The following is a 20,056-nucleotide window of genomic DNA, read 5'->3' as shown; positions in this document are numbered from 1 at the left end:
AGACGGCGCATGGGGTTTGGGTCCCTTTTCGCCTTGTCCCCTCTCTCTCTCTCTCTCTCCAGTAAGAAACGTGAGGTCGGTGTGTGAGGATGTACTCTCTCTCTCTCTCTCTCTCTCTCTCTCTCTCTTCCTGGCAACAGTGAATCGTGCGGAAGAAATTTTGTGGCAGTGAAAGTGACAGAAAAATTAAGACACGAAATTTTGGAACGATTATCATTGTTATTATTATTATTATTATTATTATTATTATTATTATTATTATTATTATTATTATTGTTGTTGTTGTTTGTAGAAGCAGCTGTTATACTGAAAGCTGTTGGAATACAATGTTAATGATTATAATGATACTAATACTAATACTTTTTCTTCTTTTTCTTCATGTCCTCCATCTCCTGCTGCTACAATAATAATAATAATAATAATAATAATAATAATAATAATAATAATAATAATAACATCAATAACAATAACTAATAACAACACATCCTAATTATCTTGTTTACACGCCTAACATTCACAACTCATCCTTCATCTTATTACCATGTGCATCAACCGTACAAGAAAAAACAAAAACAAAGGAAATAATGGATATCTGGCAACCCTTTGTTTGGCTCTGACGTAAGAATGACGTCACGAGTAAACAGCCAGATATTGCCTTCACTGTGCGTGTGTGTGTGTGTGTGTGTGTTCGTTGTTAGGTTCTATTTTTGGTTGTGTGTTCTTTAAAGTTCATGTTAAAATTAGCTTATGTTTGTTTTTTTGGTAGTAATAGTAGTAGTAGTGGTAGTAGTAGTAGTAGTAGTAGCTAATAGTAGTAGTGGTGGTAGTAGTAGTGGTAGTAGTAATAGTAGTAGTTGTAATGGTAGTAGTAGTAGTTATTTTTTCATCATTATTCTCTATTATCATTATCATCATCTTCGTATTCACTGTACATACAATTCTGTTTATTTCTATTCATTTCTACTGTTTTTCATTTTAAGTTATTATGATTACTTTGATTTCTAGGGCGTTCGTAAAGTGTCTTGCATCTTACTAAGTGTGAAGATTGATGAGAACAGCACATTATAGTGAAAAGGAAGAGAGGAACAGTGACAAAGTGTAGGAGGAAAGGAAAGAAAAGAGAAATAGTGTAAGGAAATGGATGGGGAGGATCATGACAAACAGTATGGTGAGTACATGATGGTATGTTTTTGTTATCCCCTCTCTCTCTCTCTCTCTCTCCACAAAAGGTTATTCTCTTCATCCAATCTCCTTTTTTATTACTCTTTCCTTCCTTTCCTTTAATAGTTTCCATCTGATTCTCTCTTCCCTTCTCTCTCTCTCTCTCTCTCTCTCTCTCTCTCTCTCTCTCTCTCTCTCGTTATTTATCTCCATGGTAAAGGTTGAATTATTTTATAGTTCCTCCTAAAAGACGTGATACAAAGAAAGTTTAATGATACAAAGAAAACTATATGTAACAATTAAGCACGTTTTTAGGGTATAAGGACATATATTTGTGTACAACATGTTACTTTGAATACTCTATAGTTTGTCCTAAAAAAAACAAGAAAACCAAATAATACAAAGAAAACTTGAAGTAACAGGTACATTTTGAGGGTTACTTCGTCATTTATATACCTACGCAAGTTCGATTACTCTACAAAGACGTGATACAAAGAAAACTATGTGTAACAGGGATATTTTTAGGGTTTCTTTGTTAGTTATACACATCCGTTGGTTTCCAGGAAGGACTGATTACGTATTTAGTGGAAAGGGTAGCAGTAATATTCCGTGAAGAAGCCAAGAAATGAAGAGATCGAGAGAAAGAGGAGGAGGAGGAGGGGGAAAAGAAGAGGCATGGGATGAAGAAAAAAAAGATGCAGATGAATGAAAAAAAGATGGAAGGAAGGAAAAAAAGTTACGGATGGGGGGTGAGGTGAAGAGAGAGAGAGAGAGAGAGAGAGAGAGAGAGAGTATGGACGAACAAAGAATCACTGTGCCTGAATTAAGTAGGAAAGGAAACGAAGGAATGATAAGATTAGACTAAGAAGAAAGAATGTAAGGAGAAGGAGGAGGAGGAGAAGGAGAAGAAATAAAAGTAAGAACAAAGAGGTTATTAAATCATGCTTAGAAAAAAGAATGGAAGGAGGAAAAGGGGAAAAGAAGACAGAAGAAATGGAGAAAAGATAATAAAGAGTGAAAATTAGACAAAGGATTTATTTAGAATGTAGGAGAGTAAGGAGGAAAAAGAGAAGGAAAGAAAGATAAAGTATTAGACTAAGAATAAATGAAACAAAGAGGAAAAACAGTATATGAGGAAATAGAAGAAACTGATAAAGAATGGAAGAATGTAAATAAAAATGAGAAAGGAGGAGGAAGAGGAGGAAGAGGAAGTGAAAAAGAAAAAGAAAAATACACAAAACGGTAACCAAGAAACAAGGAATATCTCTCTCTCTCTCTCTCTCTCTCTCTCTCTCTCTCTCTCTCTCTCTCCTACACTACCCAGAATGAACCTCTTTTCTGCAGCCTCTCTCTCTCTCTCTCTCTGACTCATTCTTTGTTCGTGGCAGTCCATTAAGTTTGTTATTTTCTTTCTTTTTATATAGTTATTGTTTATTCTCTCGTAGTCTTGCCTTTCCGCCTCTCTCTCTCTCTCTCTCTCTCTCTCTCTCTCTCTCTCTCTCTCTCTTTGCCGTATTTTTCTTCTTTATCTTTTGTTGGCTTTGTGGCGGTGACAGGTTTTATCTCCCTCGTTGTATGTGTGTGTGTGTATGTGTGTGTGTGTGTGTGTGTGTGTGTTAAGGGGGACGGAAGTGGTATGAGGGGAGGGAATCTAGATAGGATGGAAAGAAAGGAGGTGTGTGTGTGTGTGTGTGTGTGTGTGTTTCAGTTTTTGTTCTTCCCAGGGTCCTTAACCTTGGGGAAGTTCACGAGCAACACACACACACACACACACACACACACACACACACACACACAGAACTTCCGGCACAGATTCATATCACACCTGCACATCTCTCTCTCTCTCTTCCTCTCTCTCTCTCTCTCTCTCTCTGTCAACACAATTTTTATGATCATTTGAGTGCGTTGAGTGCGAGTTGTCATACTCTTAAGAGGGTTGCGGGGGGCTTTCCTGTGTGTGTGTGTGTGAGAGAGAGAGAGAGAGAGAGAGAGAGAGAGAGAGAGAGCGAGAGAGAGAGAGAGATACGTAATGAGATAGAATGAGCAAAAGAAAGCTGTGTGTGTGTGTGTGTGTGTGTGTGTGTGTGCTCGTAGGTGTAGGTTGTTATATCCGCATCACTCATTTCCTTCTCTCTCTCTCTCTCTCTCTCTCTCTCTCTCTCTCCTTAAAAATAAACAGCGTAATCATCTTATTGTCTTTAAATTCACACACACACACACACACACACACACACACACACAATCACTAAGCTTCATGTGTGCGTGTGTGTGCGTGTGTTCGCATTTCACTGACAGAGAGGGTGGTTGAGTGCGCATTACCAGAGAGAGAGAGAGAGAGAGAGAGAGAGAGAGAGAGAGAGAGCAACAAAGAAAGCATCGTTGTGGATAATGAAAGAAAACACAAACACACAAACATGATGAGATTATACTGAGAAGATGGAAGATGATGACGATGATGATGAAGAGGAGGAGGAGGAGGAGGAGGAGGAGGAGGAAATGGTTGTGGGTTGACAGAGGTTGTGGAGGATATAGGTTGCAATGGGTAAATTATATGGTTGACATGGAAAGGGTGAAGTTGGTGTAGGGAGGAAGGGGAAGGGAAGGGAAGGGAGGGAAAGAGGAGAGGGGGGGAGAGAAGGAGAGGGAAGGGAAGAGAGAGGGAGATGGGGACGAAGGGAGAGAGGAATGGAAGGGAAAAGGAGAGGGAAGGAAAAGGGGGGAAGAGGAAGAAAAGAGAGGAGAAGGGAAGGGGAAGGGGAGAGAAGAGGAGGGGAGGGGAAAATGGGGGGAATGAAGGAAAAGGGGATGGGGGAGGGAAGGAAGGGAAGGGAAGAGGAAGGGAAATTGGTGTGAAAGGGGAATTTTGGGGAATGAAGGGAAAGGGGAGATGGAATGGGGAGGGAAGGGAAGGAAAGGGAAGGGGAGATGGGGGAGAGAGAACTGGGAAAATCTTGTTCATACCGTCTCTCTCTCTCTAATCTATCGACGAAGGATTTAGATCGAAATTTCTCTAGCATTAAATTATATGACTTGGAATTTCCTGTCTTTTATTTCTTTTCTTTATTCTTTTTTCTGGTTTCTTTTTAGTCTTGATTTTCTTTTTTTTAGTTTTTTTCAGTTTCTTTTCTTCCCTTTGTTTTTATTTTGTCTTTTTCTTGTTTTTTTGTTTTTGTTTTTGTTTTTGTTTTTGCTCTTGTTTTGTTTTGTTCGTTCTCTAAAGAAAACATGATCAGGTATTAGTAAGATAACTTGGTATTTCCTGTTCTTTCTTTCTTTCTTTATATATTTTTTTTTTCTTGATGGTTTGTTGTCGTTTTCTTTTTTCTTTTGCGCTGATATAAAAAATAGAAGAGGAAGGAAATGATTAAGAAAAGGAGGGAATGGGGTGTGGTGAGAGAGAGAGAGAGAGAGAGAGAGAGAGAGAGAGAGAGAGAGAGAGAGAGAGAGAGATGCCCAAGGGTGTGTGTCCTGACTGACTGTATCCTATTAAACGTGGTTGTGACGGTGAGGGTTAACACACACACACACACACACACACACACACACATACATACATACAGGACGACCTTCAAGCAATGAGGGGCTGGACACACACACACACACACACACACACACACACACACACACACACACAGAGAGAGAGAGAGAGAGAGAGAGAGAGAGAGAGAGAGAGAGAGAGAGAGAGAGAGAGAGAAAATCAGGCAAGCAAGAAGGAAGGAGAAAAAAAAGTCCCCCTGGGTATTACGCCCCTTAGAACATTTTACACACACACACACACACACACACACACGTCAGTCACCCTCCACCCGTATGCACCTTTAAACTCCCTTTGTTGGGGGTTGAATCGCCTGATGATAGCAAACGTCATAGCAATACCCAGAGAGAGAGAGAGAGAGAGAGAGAGAGAGAGAGAGACTGGAGGAGGAGGAAGGTGTGGGTAGTTTAGTTCAGACCTTGGTGTAGTAACGTTGGTGTGCGCGCGTCTCCCTCTCTCAGTTCATACCGAGATAGACGAGTGTTCTTACCTGTGGCAGAGCGCGCGCGTGTGTGTGAGTGTGCGGTGAAGATGGCGCTATAACATACATCTTATAAGCATTGACAGTTGGAAATATAGTCGAAAAAAGGGATATCAATGTGTATTAGTGAACTTATGAACAGAGAAGAGCTTGTACGAATATTGATGGTTGATGGAGCTTATAGAAAGACGTCTTATAAGTCTTGTCAGAAGGAAATATAGTTGAAAAGAAGGATACTAGTGTGCATTAGTGAGTTTGTGAAGAGAGAAGAGCTTATACGAATGCGTTGTGTTGTGTCGATCTAAAAGAAAGACCTCTTATAAACGCTGTCAGGAGGAAATGTTATTGAAAAAAGTTTGGGGTGTGGATGGTGGTGGTGGTGAATGAGATAAGTAAAGGGCGCTAGTGATGATGCTTGTAGTGGTTTTGTGCGTGCGAGATTGGTGATTGTAATGGGAAATACGTATAATAGAGATGGTGGTGTAAGTAGTGGTGATGAAATGTAAGAAGGTGTGGTATTAGGTGACAGGAGGTGGTGTATTGGGTATTGATGGTGGTGATGATGGTGGTGGTGGTGGTGGTGGTGGTTACTATGGTGATGCTGACAGTGTGAAGAATGAGAGAGAGAGAGAGAGAGAGAGAGAGAGAGAGAGAGAGAGAGAGAGAGAGAGAGAGAGAGAGAGAGAGAGAGAGAGAGAGGGAACGTTTTGAGTGCTCTACGTCTTTATGCAAATTGGAAAATATTGCGAGAAGTATGTGTGTGTGTCTGTGTGTGTGTGTGTGTGTGTGTTTGCCACCCACCACTACCATCACCATCACCACCATATCACCAGTACCATAAAGCAAAAAAAAAAAAAGCACCATTACTATTAACCTCTTTATCTTTCACGCCTTTCTTATCAGCATCGTAAATATAATAAACGCCCCAGTAACTTTAATTCCACACCGCCACTCTTATCTCCATCAAAAACCTTAGCAAAAAGAAGGCATCGTTATTATTTATTTCAGTATCTTTCAAACACTTATATCAAACCAGTGGATGTCACATATATACCTTGGTAGCGTGGGGCAGAACAACGCCGGGTCTCGTCATGCTAATAGTGGGCTAATGCAGTAATTGGTGATATCATGGCGATTCTTGGTAGTGTTGGCATGTATAGGAAAAAGTTATCAGTGTTTTATTCGTATCTCAAGCCTAGGATATGATTGGGAAGGGGGCTGTATGGAGACTTTCACGTGTTATATTGGTAATGGTGGTGACGTGATGGCGAGTCTTGGTAGAGTTGGCATGTATAGGAAAAAGTTATCAGTGTTTTATTCTTATCTCAAGCCTAGGATATGGTTGGGTAGGGGACTGTATGGAGACTTGTTATATTGGTAATGGTGGTGACGTGATGGCGAGTCTTGGTAGAGTTGGCATGCAAAAGAAACGGTTATCAATGTTTTCTTCTTATCTTTAGCTGAGGAAGATCACAGAATTAGATCCTATAAGCGAAGGTAGGATATTGATAGGGTTATTTGCTCGTTTATTCAGGGTTCATAAGACTGCCCATGGAAATACTCACACAACCTCGACGAAAGCCTTATTAGAACTGATGTCAAGGAAATAGCCTAGGTCAGCTTGTATTACGGGCGATAGGTTAGAGACATTTTGCTATAAGGGGAGAGAATGGCCAAGGAAGGGAGAACTTGTATTATGGGGAAAAGAGAATGGCCAAGGAAGGGAGAACTTGTATTATGGGCAAAAGAGAATGGCCAAGGAAGGGAGAACTTGTATTATGGGCAAAAGAGAATGGCCAAGGAAGGGAGAACTTGTATTATGGGCAAAAGAGAATGGCCAAGGAAGGGAGAACTTGTATTATGGGCAGAAGATAATGGCCAAGGAAGGGAGAACTTGTATTATGGGCAAAAGAGAATGGCCAAGGAAGGGAGAACTTGTATTATGGGCAAAAGAGAATGGCCAAGGAAGGGAGAACTTGTATTATGGGCAAAAGAGAATGGCCAAGGAAGAGAGCACTTGTATTATGGGCAAAAGAGAATGGCCAAGGAAGGGAGAACTTGTATTATCGGCGAAAGAGAATGGCCAAGGAAGGGAGAACTTGTATTATCGGCGAAAGAGAATGGCCAAGGAAGGGAGAACTTGTATTATCGGCGAAAGAGAATGGCCAAGGAAGAGAGAACTTGTATTATCGGCGTAAGAGAATGGCCAAGGAAGGGAGAACTTGTATTATCGGCGTAAGAGAATGGCCAAGGAAGAGAGAACTTGTATTATCGGCGTAAGAGAATGGCCAAGGAAGGGAGAACTTGTATTATGGGCAAAAGAGAATGGCCAAGGAAGAGAGCACTTGTATTATCGGCGAAAGAAAATGGCCAAGGAAGAGAGAACTTGTATTATGGGCAAAAGAGAATGGCCAAGGAAGAGAGCACTTGTATTATCGGCGAAAGAGAATGGCCAAGGAAGGGAGAACTTGTATTATGGGCAAAAGAGAATGGCCAAGGAAGAGAGAACTTGTATTATCGGCAAAAGAGAATGGCCAAGGAAGGGAGAACTTGTATTATGGGCGAAAGAGAATGGCCAAGGAAGGGAGAACTTGTATTATGGGCAAAAGAGAATGGCCAAGGAAGGGAAAACTTGTATTATCGGCAAAAGAGAATGGCCAAGGAAGAGAGAACTTGTATTATCGGCGAAAGAGAATGGCCAAGGAAGGGAAAACTTGTATTATCGGCAAAAGAGAATGGCCAAGGAAGAGAGAACTTGTATTATCGGCGAAAGAGAATGGCCAAGGAAGAGAGAACTTGTATTATCGGCAAAAGAGAATGGCCAAGGAAGAGAGAACTTGTATTATCGGCGAAAGAGAATGGCCAAGGAAGGTTAAACGTGTGTGTGTGTGAACCCCGTAGTGTTTCAGAATACGGTAGAGGTGTGAGTCATGGTTGTGGTGGCTCTTCGTCGTAACCCCAAGTACGTCGTGTCGATGAAAATTCAGGAGAAACATTAAGATTACTTCCATTCTTTTCCATGGCGCAATGTGGCAAGCAAGTCATGGCCGCGCATACTTGTGAAAAAAATGGAAGACCTTATTTTTTGTTACTGTAAAAGAAAGGCAGAGCAAGAACCACTGAGATAGAGAAATAAGAAGAAGAAAAAGACATTAGAGAGAAAAGTTATAAAGAAAAAAACATTCAGAGAGAGATAAGAAAGAAAAAAAAGAAATCCTGTCACATACTATTCATAAGAGAAAGACATACGACATTTTTTAGGTGTTATGAGGTTAAAATAGATGGATGAAAAGAGAAACAAGTAGATATACAGGTCAAAGAACAAACATAAGAAATAGAAGCATATATGATTATAAGCGAGAAAGATATACGACATTTTTTAGGTGTTATGAGGTTGAAGTGGATGGATAAAAAGAGAAACGAGTAGATATATAGGTCAGAGAGCAAACATAAGAAATAGAAGCATATTTGATTATAGGTGAGAAAGATATACGACATTTTTGCAGGTGTTATGAGGTTAAAATTGATGGATAAAGAGAGAAACGAGTAGATATATAATTCAAAGAGCAAACAAAGGAAATAGAAGCATATATGATTATAGGTGAGAGATAAGAGCCCAGCGGAACTTAAAAATACGTAATACCACAACGTTGATCAAATAAATACGTACAAAGCAACTGATAAGGTGTATTCTGAAAGTAGGTTACGACACTAACAAGAAAAACAAGGATCTACAACAGGACGAGAACTATACGGGTAACATTGGTGCTGGAGTCGGTGGTGGGGGAGGTGAAGAGAGAGAGAGAGAAAGACGAAAGAAAAAAGGCTGAGAAGAAAAGTAGAATAAGAAGAGGAGAAAGACAAGAAAGAAGAGAAAGACGAAAAAAAGCCGAGAAGTAGAAACAGAAGAGGAGGAGAAAGACAAGGAAGAAGAAAGAGAGAAAGACGAAAGAAAAAGGCTGAGAAGGAAAGTAGAAAAGGAAAAAGAGGAGAAAGACAAGGAAAAAGAGAAAGAAACGAAGAGAAGGTTGTAGTGGGCGAGAACTAGACTTAAACCATTGATGTTGATGATGAAGAAAAGAAAAAACTAGAATCGAACGAGAACTGTACATGATTAAAACCTCGATGCTGATAAAGAGAGAAAACAAGAACGAAAACTAAACTTGATACAAACAGTGAAAAGAGGAAAACTTATTGTAACTGAGCGATTGAAGTGTTTGAACCATGCCCGGGAAACGCCATCGACGGAAAGGTAAGGTCAGGTCAGGTCAGGACACTTATGCAGTTGGTCAGCTGGTCAGAGGAAGGAAGAAAGTGACGGTGGTGATGGTGGTGGTGGTGGTTTAAACGGTATCACTGTATCTGTTTATTTTCATTGTAAATATGTAGGGTTATTCAATCTCTCTCTCTCTCTCTCTCTCTCTCTCTCTCTCTCTCTCTCTCGTATGTTAATGATTGCATAGTTTAAACCAGAATGTACGTGTTATGTTAATGAGTTTAAGTACATATATGATTTTAATTTCTCTCTCTCTCTCTCTCTCTCTCTCTCTCTCTCTCTCTCTCTCTCTCTGCGTCACATTCATAGGAAACGTTCACACACACACACACACACACACACACACACACACACACACACGAGATCTCGTAAGGAAATGTGACGCAAATTATTTAGTAAAACGGAAAAAACCCTCAAACACTCATTCCTTTAATTCGTGGGAGACCGGATGTGATGTGGGCTAAAAAAAAAAAAAAATCAAGGTATTGGTCATTTCATTTTAATTATCTATCTTATTTTATTTTCTATGTATATATTTAGTTCTTAATTTGGGGCATGAGAAACAGTGATGCAAATTAAGTAAAGGAACAGTAAGAGAGAGAGAGAGAGAGAGAGAGAGAGAAATGAACAACGGGGAAGATTATCAATATTACTATACGTCTATAAATACTCCATCCACCGAACGTCTATATTAAGAACCATAGATGAATAAATAACAGAAGAACGAGAAATACAATAAAAATCAATAGCTATATGCAGTAATAAATGAAAAGTGAAAGCCTAATGCATAAGTTAACGAGAGCAAGGGATCGAGTTGCCTGTTCAGATTCCGCGCTACAAAAGAATGAAATGTCAACGTTTGGTCAGTCTCGATTTAGCGTTGAAGGGAAAGTTCTGAAGCTAAACAGACGTGAGGTTATGTGCTTGGAAAGAGAGAGAGAGAGAGACGGATATTACGAAGTCAGTCTCTCTCTCTCTCTCTCTCTCTCTCTCTCTCTGAGGTTGACACTTGACAAATTACTTTAACATAATTACATTTGATTAGTAACTTCCCTATTCCACCTTTCCAATCAGGTAACCTCGATTTGTTATTATTATCATTAGTAATAGTAATTAGTAGTGGTTGTAGTAGTAGTAGTAGTAGTAGTAGTAGTAGTAGTAGAACAAAAGAAATAAGTTATTTTACGTTCCTTCAATGATTTTAAGATATTGATTGAAGATGAGAGGAGGAGGAGGAGGAGGAGGAGGAAGAGGGGAAATGGGAAGGGAAGAGGCGAAGGAGGAAAAATAAGAGAAGGGAAAGGAAGAGCTAAAGACAGAGGAGGAGGAAAAGAAAGAAAAGGAAGAGGAAGAAGAGGAAAAAAAAGGATGGAAAGGAAGACAGAGGAGGAAAGGAAGATATAAGAGGAGGAAAAGGACACACACACACATAATTACTCTACATATCTGAAGGACGCATATAAAAGGTTACTGGCCCAATTGTGAGACTAAACAAATGCTTCTAAATATCACTTCCTGCATGATCTTACTAGCGGGCCGGTTTTTATAGTCTCTCTCTCTCTCTCTCTCTCTCTCTCTCTCTCTCTCTCGAATCTTGATAGAAATACAAATAGATAAATAAGTATAGTATAAATATTGGCTGTTGTATTTATTTATTTTTTATTTTTTCTTTCATTTAGTTGTATAATAAGTATTGACAGTGTGAGTTCGTATGTTTGTGTGGGTATTCATGTTGATTCTTCTATATTTTCGTATGTTATTTTTTTGTCAATTGCACTTTCACTCTCTGCTAAAAAAATTTCCTCACCTCCTTTATTTTCTTCCTCCTCCTTCTCCTCCTCTTCCTTTTTCTCCTCATATTCCTCCTCATATTCCTCTTCCTCTTTCTTAGCTTTCTCCTTTTCCTTTTCCTCCTCTTATTTCTTCCTTTTCCTCCTCCTCTATCTTTCTTTTCCTCCAACTTTCTCTTCCTTTTCCTCCAACCTTATCTCCACCTCTTCCTCCTCTATCTGTTCCTTCTCCTTCTCCTCCAATTCTTCCTTTCCCTACACCTCTTTTTTTTTCCTCTTCATCCTCTTTCTTTCCCTCCTCCTCTTTCGATCTTGCTCTTCCATTCCCTTTTCTTATTTTTCCTCCTTCGCATTTTCTCTTTCCATTCTCCTTTTATTTCTCCTCCTCCTCCTTCTTCCTCTTCCTTTTCCTCCTCCTCTGTCTCGTGATCTTCCATTCCCTTCTCTTATTTTTCCTCCTTCGCATTTTATCTTTCCATTCTCCTTTTATTTCTCCTTCTTCCTCTTCCTTTTCCTCCTCCTCTGTCTCGTGATCTTCCATTCCCTTCTCTTATTTTTCCTCCTTCGCATTTTATCTTTCCATTCTCCTTTTATTTCTCCTCCTCCTCCTCTTCCTCATCGTTTAGGGCGGTGGGAAGATAGATGCAAGAAATATTCCTAAACAGCAACACTCTTATGTGAACAAACGAGGAGCATAATGCGCATGAGAGGAAGCTAAGGAAAGGAGGAGAGGGTAGTATGCGTTTTTCATTCATAGCTACACATATGTACACATACATACATAATACACGCGCACACAAGGTCTCACTCTCCCCCCGTCACTCTCATTAGAAGGTCGTCACACTCACACTCACTCACTCTCCCATGAACACTGCTACATTTTCCCTGTCCTTGTTTTTCTCTCAAACGGAAGAGATGAAAGAAAGAGTGGGAGGAGGAAAAGGAAAGAATAGTCTATAGCAACGGGAAGAAAAGGAAGATGAAAAGGAGGAGGAAAAGGAAAAGACAGCAACGGGAAGAAAAGAAACAGGAAAATGTAGATGATAGGGAGGAGAAAAAATAGCATGAGTTTTTTTCCACATTCACGGTGCTCTTGAACTGACTCCTTTGCTGTAAAAAAAAAAAAAAAAAAAAAGGGCTTATAAAACTACCCATGGAAATTCAGGAAATACCTACAACAACTTCTACGAAAGCTTTATCAAATGTGTGTGAGGCTATTATCATCATGCTTTCCGCTATTGCAACATCCATTTCCAAACCCCACAAAGAAAATTAGTCGAGATATCATGAGTGTTTTCCGCATTCAAGGTGTAGAAGCCTTATCAAACTATCCATAGCCTCATCACACTACCCATGGAAATACTAACACAACCTCTACCAAAGCCTTATCATATGTGGGTGTGTGAGTCCCGGAATGTCTGAAAATACGAGCCAATAATTATTCAGACTATATAATGCAGACCTCACACTCGTACGCCGCATCTACAGGCTCATAAAACTACCCATGGAAATACTAACACAACCTCTACGAAAGCCTTATCATATGTGGGTGTGTGAGTCCCGGAATGTCTGAAAATATGGGTCTTTATTCAAACCATATAATGCAGACCTCACACTCGTACGCCGCAGCTACAGGCTCATAAAACTACCCATGGAAATACTAACACAACCCCTACCAAAGCCTTATCATATGTGGGTGTGTGAGTCCCGGAATGTCTGAAAATACGAGCCAATAATTATTCAAACTATATAATGTTGACCTCAGACTCGTACGCCGCAACTACAGGCTCATAAAACTACCCATGGAAATACTAACACAACCTCTACGAAAGCCTTATCATATGTGGGTGTGTGAGTCCCGGAATGTCTGAAAATATGGGTCTTTATTCAAACCATATAATGTTGACCTCAGACTCGTACGCCGCAGCTACAGGCTCATAAAACTTTCCATGGAAATACTAACACAACCTCTACCAAAGCCTTATCATGTGTGGGTGTGTGAGTCCCGGAATGTCTGAAAATACGAGCCAATAATTATTCAAACTATATAATGTTGACCTCACACTCGTACGCCGCAGCTACAGGCTCATAAAACTACCCATGGAAATACTAACACAACCTCTACGAAAGCCTTATCATATGTGGGTGTGTGAGTCCCGGAATGTCTGAAAATATGGGTCTTTATTCAAACCATATAATGTTGACCTCAGATTCGTACGCCGCAGGTACAGGCTCATAAAACTACCCATGGAAATACTAACACAATCTCTACGAAAGCCTTATCATATGTGGGTGTGTGAGTCCCGGAATGTCTGAAAATATGGGTCTTTATTCAAACCATATAATGTTGACCTCAGACTCGTACGCCGCAGCTACAGGCTCATAAAACTTTCCATGGAAATACTAACACAACCCCTACGAAAGCCTTATCATATGTGGGTGTGTGAGTCCCGGAATGTCTGAAAATACGAGCCAATAATTATTCAAACTATATAATGCAGACCTCACACTCGTACGGCGCATCTACAGGCTCATAAAACTACCCATGGAAATACTAACACAACCTCTACCAAAGCCTTATCATATGTGGGTGTGTGATACGTGTCTTTATTCAAACCATATAATGTTGACCTCAGTCTCGTACTCCGCAGCTACAGGCTCATTAAACTACCCAAAAATACAATAGCCTGAATTAACTTGGCTATGTATATACTTATTTTTTGTACTCTTATGAACATTATGGAAAAGAAGGGAGTTGAATACCACATCTAGGAAAGCCCTGTCAAATGTGTGAGTGTGTGAGCCTCATAATGTTTGAGAATAAGGACCCTGGAAGTCTTCACAGATCCTTCCCCTTGAGGTCACGCTTCCAATGCCACAGTTCTTCGTCACCTCCGTATGATCTGCTATGACGAGAACCTTGACGTCAGCACTGATAGAAAGCTTTAGTCTTATGGTGAATAATAGGACATAGAGGCTAGATGGACTTTCCTGAGATATACGAGGGAGATAATGAGGATTTAGCGTCATATACCAATACTGGCCTTGGTGACAGAGAACTTAGAGATTGCTGATAGGAAGTCTTAGGGTGAATAACAGGACAGAGTGGCTATACTTTCCTTGGAGTGACTTAGAAGATAGTTGGACTTCCCTGGGGTATACGAGGGAGATAATGAGGATTTAGCGTCATATACCAATACTGGCCTTGGTGACAGAGAACTTAGAGATTGCTGATAGGAAGTCTTAGGGTGAATAACAGGACACAGTGGCCATATATACCTTCCTTGGAGTGACATAGAGGCTAGATGGACTTTGCTGGGATATACGAGGGAGATAGTGAGGATTTAGCGTCATATATCAATACTGGCCTTGGTGACAGAGAACTTAGAGGTTGCTGATAGGAAGTCTTAGGGTGAATAACAGGACACAGTGGCTATACTTTCCTTGGATATGCTTGTATTGTAAATAGGTAAAGTAAAGGCTAGTGATGTAGAGAGGTGAAGGAGAGGAAAGTACAGAATGATGAGACCTTTTACACTTGTATTAATTGAGGTTTTGTTGTAGAGGTGAAAAATAAGAAGTATGGACAAGCCGTATTTGATAACTGAGTGACGAAAAACTATTGGATCATGTTGAAACCTTCCATATTAGTATTTATTGAGGTTTTGTCGTAGTGAGATAAAAAATAAGAAGTAAAAGCGAGTAAATTGAGTAATGGACAAGCCGTATTTGATAACTGAGTGACGAAAAAGTATTGGATCATGTTGAAACCTTCCATATTAATATTTATTGAGATTTTGTTGTAGTGAGATAAAAAATAAGAAGTAGAAGCGAGTAAATGGAGTAATGGACAAGCCGTATTTGATGACTGAGTGACGAATAAGTATTGGATCATGTTGAAACCTTCCATATTAATATTTATTGAGGTTTTGTTGTAGTGAGATAAAAAATAAGAAGTAGAAGCGAGTAAATGGAGTAATGGACAAGCCGTATTTGATAACTGAGTGACGAAAAAGTATTGAATCATGTTGAAACCTTCCATATTAATATTTATTGAGATTTTGTTGTAGTGAGGTGATAGGTACTAGAAGAGGCGAGTTAATAGTAATAGGCTAATGAACAAGCCGCGTATTTGATAACTGAGTGACAGAAAAGTATTAGATGATGAAACCTCCCACACGTGTATATTATGGCTATTAAGTTTCTGGTGTGATGAGAGCAAAGATAAAAAGTACAAGCGAGTAAAAGGAGTAATGGAGAAGCAACATTTGGTTTCTGAGTGACGAAAAAGTATTAGATGATTCTGAAACCTCCCACACATGTATATTATGGCTATTAAGTTTCTGGTGTGGTGAGAGCAAAGATAAAAACTAGAAGCGAGTAAAAAGGAATAATGGAGAAGCAACATTTGATTTCTGAGTGACGAAAAAGTATTAGATGATTCTGAAACCTCCCAAACGTGTAGTTATTGAGTTTCAGCTGTATTGAGGGCAAAGATAAGTACAAGATTCGTGTAAAAAGGAGTAACGAACAGCCATTACACTGGATAACAATGGAGCCAGTCTTGTCACGTAAAGAATGAAGAGATAAAGTTAATAAAGGAAGTCAGAGGGTGTTGACGCCTCTCACACAAGTATATAAGTAGAGTTTTTGCTCTGGTGAGGTGGAAGCTGGAAAGATGAAACGAAGGTCAATAAGAAACACGACTATGAGAAATGGGTGATATTTGAGCGTCTCGAGGGAGTGAAGGAAGGGAAGGGAAGGAGGAAAGACTGAAGTGAAAGAATTTAGCATACTTAATATTTGTTGGGTATGTGTAGAGAGGGATAAGAAGCAAAGGGGACAGAGGGAGAAAAAAGAATGAAACACGACTTTGAGATATGGGTGATATTTGAGCGTCTCGTGGGAGTGAAGGAAGGGAAGGGAAAGAGGAAAGACTGAAGGGAAAGAATTTAGCTTACTTAATATTTGTTGGGTATGTGTAGAGAGGGATAAGAAGCAAAGGGGACAGAGGGAGAAAAAAGAATGAAACACGACTTTGATATATGGGTGATATTTGAGCGTCTCGAGGGAGTGAAGGAAGGGAAGGAGGAAAGACTGAAGTGAAAGAATTTAGCTTACATAATATTTGTTGGGTATGTGTAGAGAGGGATAAGAAGCAAAGGGGACAGAGGGAGAAAAAAGAATGAAACACGACTATGAGAAATGGGTGATATTTGAGCGTCTCGTGGGAGTGAAGGAAGGGAAGGGAAGGAGGAAAGACTGAAGTGAAAGAATTTAGATTAGCCTACTTAATATTTGTTGGGCATATGTAGAGAGGGATAAGGAGCGAAGGGGACAGAGGGAGAAAAAAAGAATGAGGTGAAAGAATTATAATTATCAGTTAATTGTTGAGTAAATGTAGATGATTATAGAGGGATATAGAGCGAAATGAGCAGAGGACGGAAAGAATGAGGTAGTTTTTTTTAGATTATCTACACCGAACACATTTACGCCGCTATCCAAATCCCTTATGCAAGAGTTATCGACGCATCTTCAGTCTTTCATCCCTTTCGCTGACAAACTATGAGGGCTTTTTTTGTGCGTTTGTGTTGCCCTTGAGTCCCTTTCATTCCTGTAAAAAAAAATATATTAATAAACGCACTGTGAAGAATGGTTGACAGGGGAGTTTGCCGTTTGTAAGCTGAAGAAAGGAGGACGGGAGGGAGAGGAAACATGGGGAGGCTAGGATAATGGTTAACTCCAGCACAGGTTTAGGGCTATGTGGTGAGTGTGGGGTGTACGAAGACATAAATGGTCACCTCCAGGCACACACACACACACACACACACTTCCCGTAACCTTGGTGTGTTGTCCTTGAGGCCGCGCATTGGGACTGGAAGAAGCTCGACCGGCCACCTTTTTTTTATCTTACCTACCATTACGTATATATTGTTTCTTCTTCCTCCTCCTCATCATCATCATCCTCCTCCCTTTTCTTTTAATTTTCTTCTTACTCTGCTTCTTCTTCTTCTTTTTCTTCTCCTTCTTTCTTCCTCCTCCTCCTCCTCCTCCTCCTCCCTTTTCTTTTAATTTTCTTCTTACTCTGCTTCTTCTTCTTCTTCTTCTTCTTCTTCTTCTTTCTTCCTCCTCCTCCTCCTCCTCCTCCTCCTCCTCCTCCTCCTCCCTTTTCTTTTAATTTTCTTCTTACTCTGCTTCTTCTTCTTCTTTCTTCCTCTTCTTCTTCTTTCTTCCTCCTCCTCCTCCTCCTCATCCTCCTCCTCCTCCTCCTCCTCCTCCCTTTTCTTTTAATTTTCTTCTTACTCTGCTTCTTCTTCTTCTTCTTTCTTCCTCCTCCTCCTCCTCCTCCTCCTCCTCCTCCCTTTTCTTTTAATTTTCTTCTTACTCTGCTTCTTCTTCTTCTTCTTCTCCTTTCTTCCTCTTCCTCCTCCTCCTCCCTTTTCTTTTAATTTTCTTCTTACTCTGCTTCTTCTTCTTCTTCTTCTTCTTCTATTTTCTTTTCATTTTCTTGTTCGTTATCAATATCTACTTTTCCAAGGTCTATCAGGTAGCCTATACATTGATATCTGGCAACAGTATAGACTCCCCCTCAGGCTCACACACACACACACACCTCTTTCTCTGTATTTGGTATTTTCTCCGGACTATGTATAACGCCATGTTCTCGTATATATTTCTTATTTCAGTTTTATTATCTATATGACATATGTTTGAGTAGCGTGCTTTTTTTTCACAGTTTCCTTTTCTTATGCCTTTGAACTGACTCCTTTACTGTAGAAAAAAAAATACGTGTTCCTTTAGCTTAGCCTTAGAGTTTGTTAAAAAAAGGTATTATTTATTCCTAATGCATCCCTGCCCCCCCTTTACCGCCTCCCCAGATATAGGCCTATCCACGCACACACACACACACACACAGATCTTGCCACTGCCCCTAAAACCCCCCTAATATATGCCCACTAATAGCTACCCCTCTATTATGCCCACTAATACTCCCTCTCTATAGGAACCACTGGTATATAGCTAGATGTGACAAGTGTTCTAATTGACCTCTCTTTTCACCTTATTTTTTTAGCACTTGTCCCCTACCATTGTATCTTTTTAGTTTCCTGGTGCTACTTCCACATGTATCCTTAGTTGTATAATCACACTCTGTACTGCCTGGGGGTTGGGATGGCATGCTCCTCCCTTCTCCTTTGTTGTTTACTTGCAACAATAAACTATCAATCAATCAATCCCTTTCAGGAGAGGCGTTGCAGCATGACCCTGAGTTCTCGGGGCCGCTCAAGAACAGGTCATGCACGGACATCATCTGCCTGCTGCTCTTCATCGCCTTCCTCGTGGGCTGGGGCGTGGTGGCGGGCTTCGGTAAGTGTAGGCCTATAGCGAAGTCTCTCTCTCTCTCTCTCTCTCTCTCTCTCTCTCTCTCTCTTGTTTTCTACTTTTTTATTCTTTTTTATTAACTTTTCGATTCGAAGCCTCATTTTTACGATTCGAAGCTTCAATTTCTTTCTCCAGTCCTTCTCTCTCTCTCTCTCTCTCTCTCTCTCTCTCATTAGCTGTCTACCTTTGCCTATTTTCCATTAGCTAACTTTGTCCTATTGTCTCATAGCTATCTACTACCTCTCCTTCCCCTTGTAGCTGTTTATGGCGGGGACCCGGAGAGGCTGCTGCACCCCACGGACAGCGAGGGGCGAGTATGCGGCCGCGGGGAGTTCGTCAACCAGACCTTCCTTTTCTTCTTCGATCTCACGCGCTGCGCCTCGCCCAAGGTCATCGCCACGGGCTGTCCCACGCCGCAGGTCAGTTCGCGGAGTTCGTCAGTTCGTAGAGCAGATGACTGAAGTTGTGTTTAAGTTTTGTATTTTATCTTTTATTTAGCCTATGGCACCGGTAAGGTTTCTTGGTGGGCCTTTGCAGTTGGCCCCAGTCCGTTATGGCGCGGGCAGGTGCTTTTTATAGAGGCGCCGTCCTGCTCCTCGTGGTTTAGGGTTGGGTTACTGTACTTGGTTGAAATGGTGAATGGTTTTGTTTGGTGGGTGCTCTTTATATGGTAAGGTTACATAGGTTACTTTACTTGGTTGAAATGATAGATAAGATAGTTTAGTGGGTTTACATTACATTAGTATTTACGCTGGTCAGTTTATTTTGTTTGAATAAGTCATTTTACATAATTTGGTATGGTTACACTTCTCTCAAAACCAAGAACTGACCTAATTCCAATAAATACATACTTTAGTTTTTTTATCAATGCCAAAAAATGAAAACAAACTGTAAAACTAATATCTTATGCATGAAAGATTATCTGAGCAAATAACGTCCATAACATTGTAAGTGCTGCAGAGATATTAAGTGAAATGCCAACACAGGTAGATTAGCACACAGGTAAAGGAGACCCACCAGGTGTTTCTCATTCCTCGTACAGGTGTGTGTGAGCGAGTGTCCGGCCGAGAACTGGTTTTACACGGGTACAGGTGACGACACGGCAGAGCGCTCCAAACTCATCTGCCGGAGCAATGTCAACCCGCTGGACACCTCCAAGACCATCCGTTCCCTGGTGGAGAACAACGACTGTGCCTTCTACTATGTCGAGAGCAAGTCCTGTGAGTGCCGAGTCTCGAGTTGAATAATCCATAATAGCAATGGTCGGGTTTATCCCTTTTAGTTTTTATCCTTTCCCTATAACCTGTTGTCTTTACCATCTAGTTACATACAGTGATAAAAAGTGTGGAAATCAGAGTCAGCCCACTTGCCAGATAATCATGGTTTGTCTTCTTCTCTTTGTAAACTTTCCCTGTTACTTTTTGCCCTTCTCA

The 20,056-nt window shown here is 40.4% G+C and overlaps 1 protein-coding gene across 31 annotated transcripts in view; it reads left to right on the top strand.

The window, feature by feature from the left end:
• Positions 1-20,056, top strand: part of LOC126996914 (choline transporter-like 2) — a 62,101-nt gene that overhangs the window by 17,585 nt on the left and 24,460 nt on the right. For 23 of the 31 annotated variants that reach the window (XR_007751728.1, XR_007751733.1, XR_007751743.1 and 20 more), the window contains 3 exons: positions 18,486-18,608; positions 18,882-19,042; positions 19,666-19,843. Coding sequence is in view for 13 of the 31 variants with exons in the window: in XM_050857852.1 (XP_050713809.1) it covers positions 18,486-18,608; positions 18,882-19,042; positions 19,666-19,843 (462 nt within the window). In the remaining 18 variants the exon portion in view is untranslated. Of the gene's footprint in view, positions 1-1,005; positions 1,169-5,075; positions 5,211-7,564; positions 9,430-18,485; positions 18,609-18,881; positions 19,043-19,665; positions 19,844-20,056 lie in introns of those variants that run through there. The other 8 variants (XM_050857843.1, XM_050857847.1, XM_050857846.1 and 5 more) reach the window with 3 other exon arrangements.

Source organism: Eriocheir sinensis, chromosome 11 (genome assembly GCF_024679095.1).
Source record: "Eriocheir sinensis breed Jianghai 21 chromosome 11, ASM2467909v1, whole genome shotgun sequence".
NCBI lineage: Eukaryota > Metazoa > Arthropoda > Malacostraca > Decapoda > Varunidae > Eriocheir > Eriocheir sinensis.
Note: the sequence above shows the minus strand (reverse complement) of the source record. Positions and strands in the feature narration are given on the sequence as shown.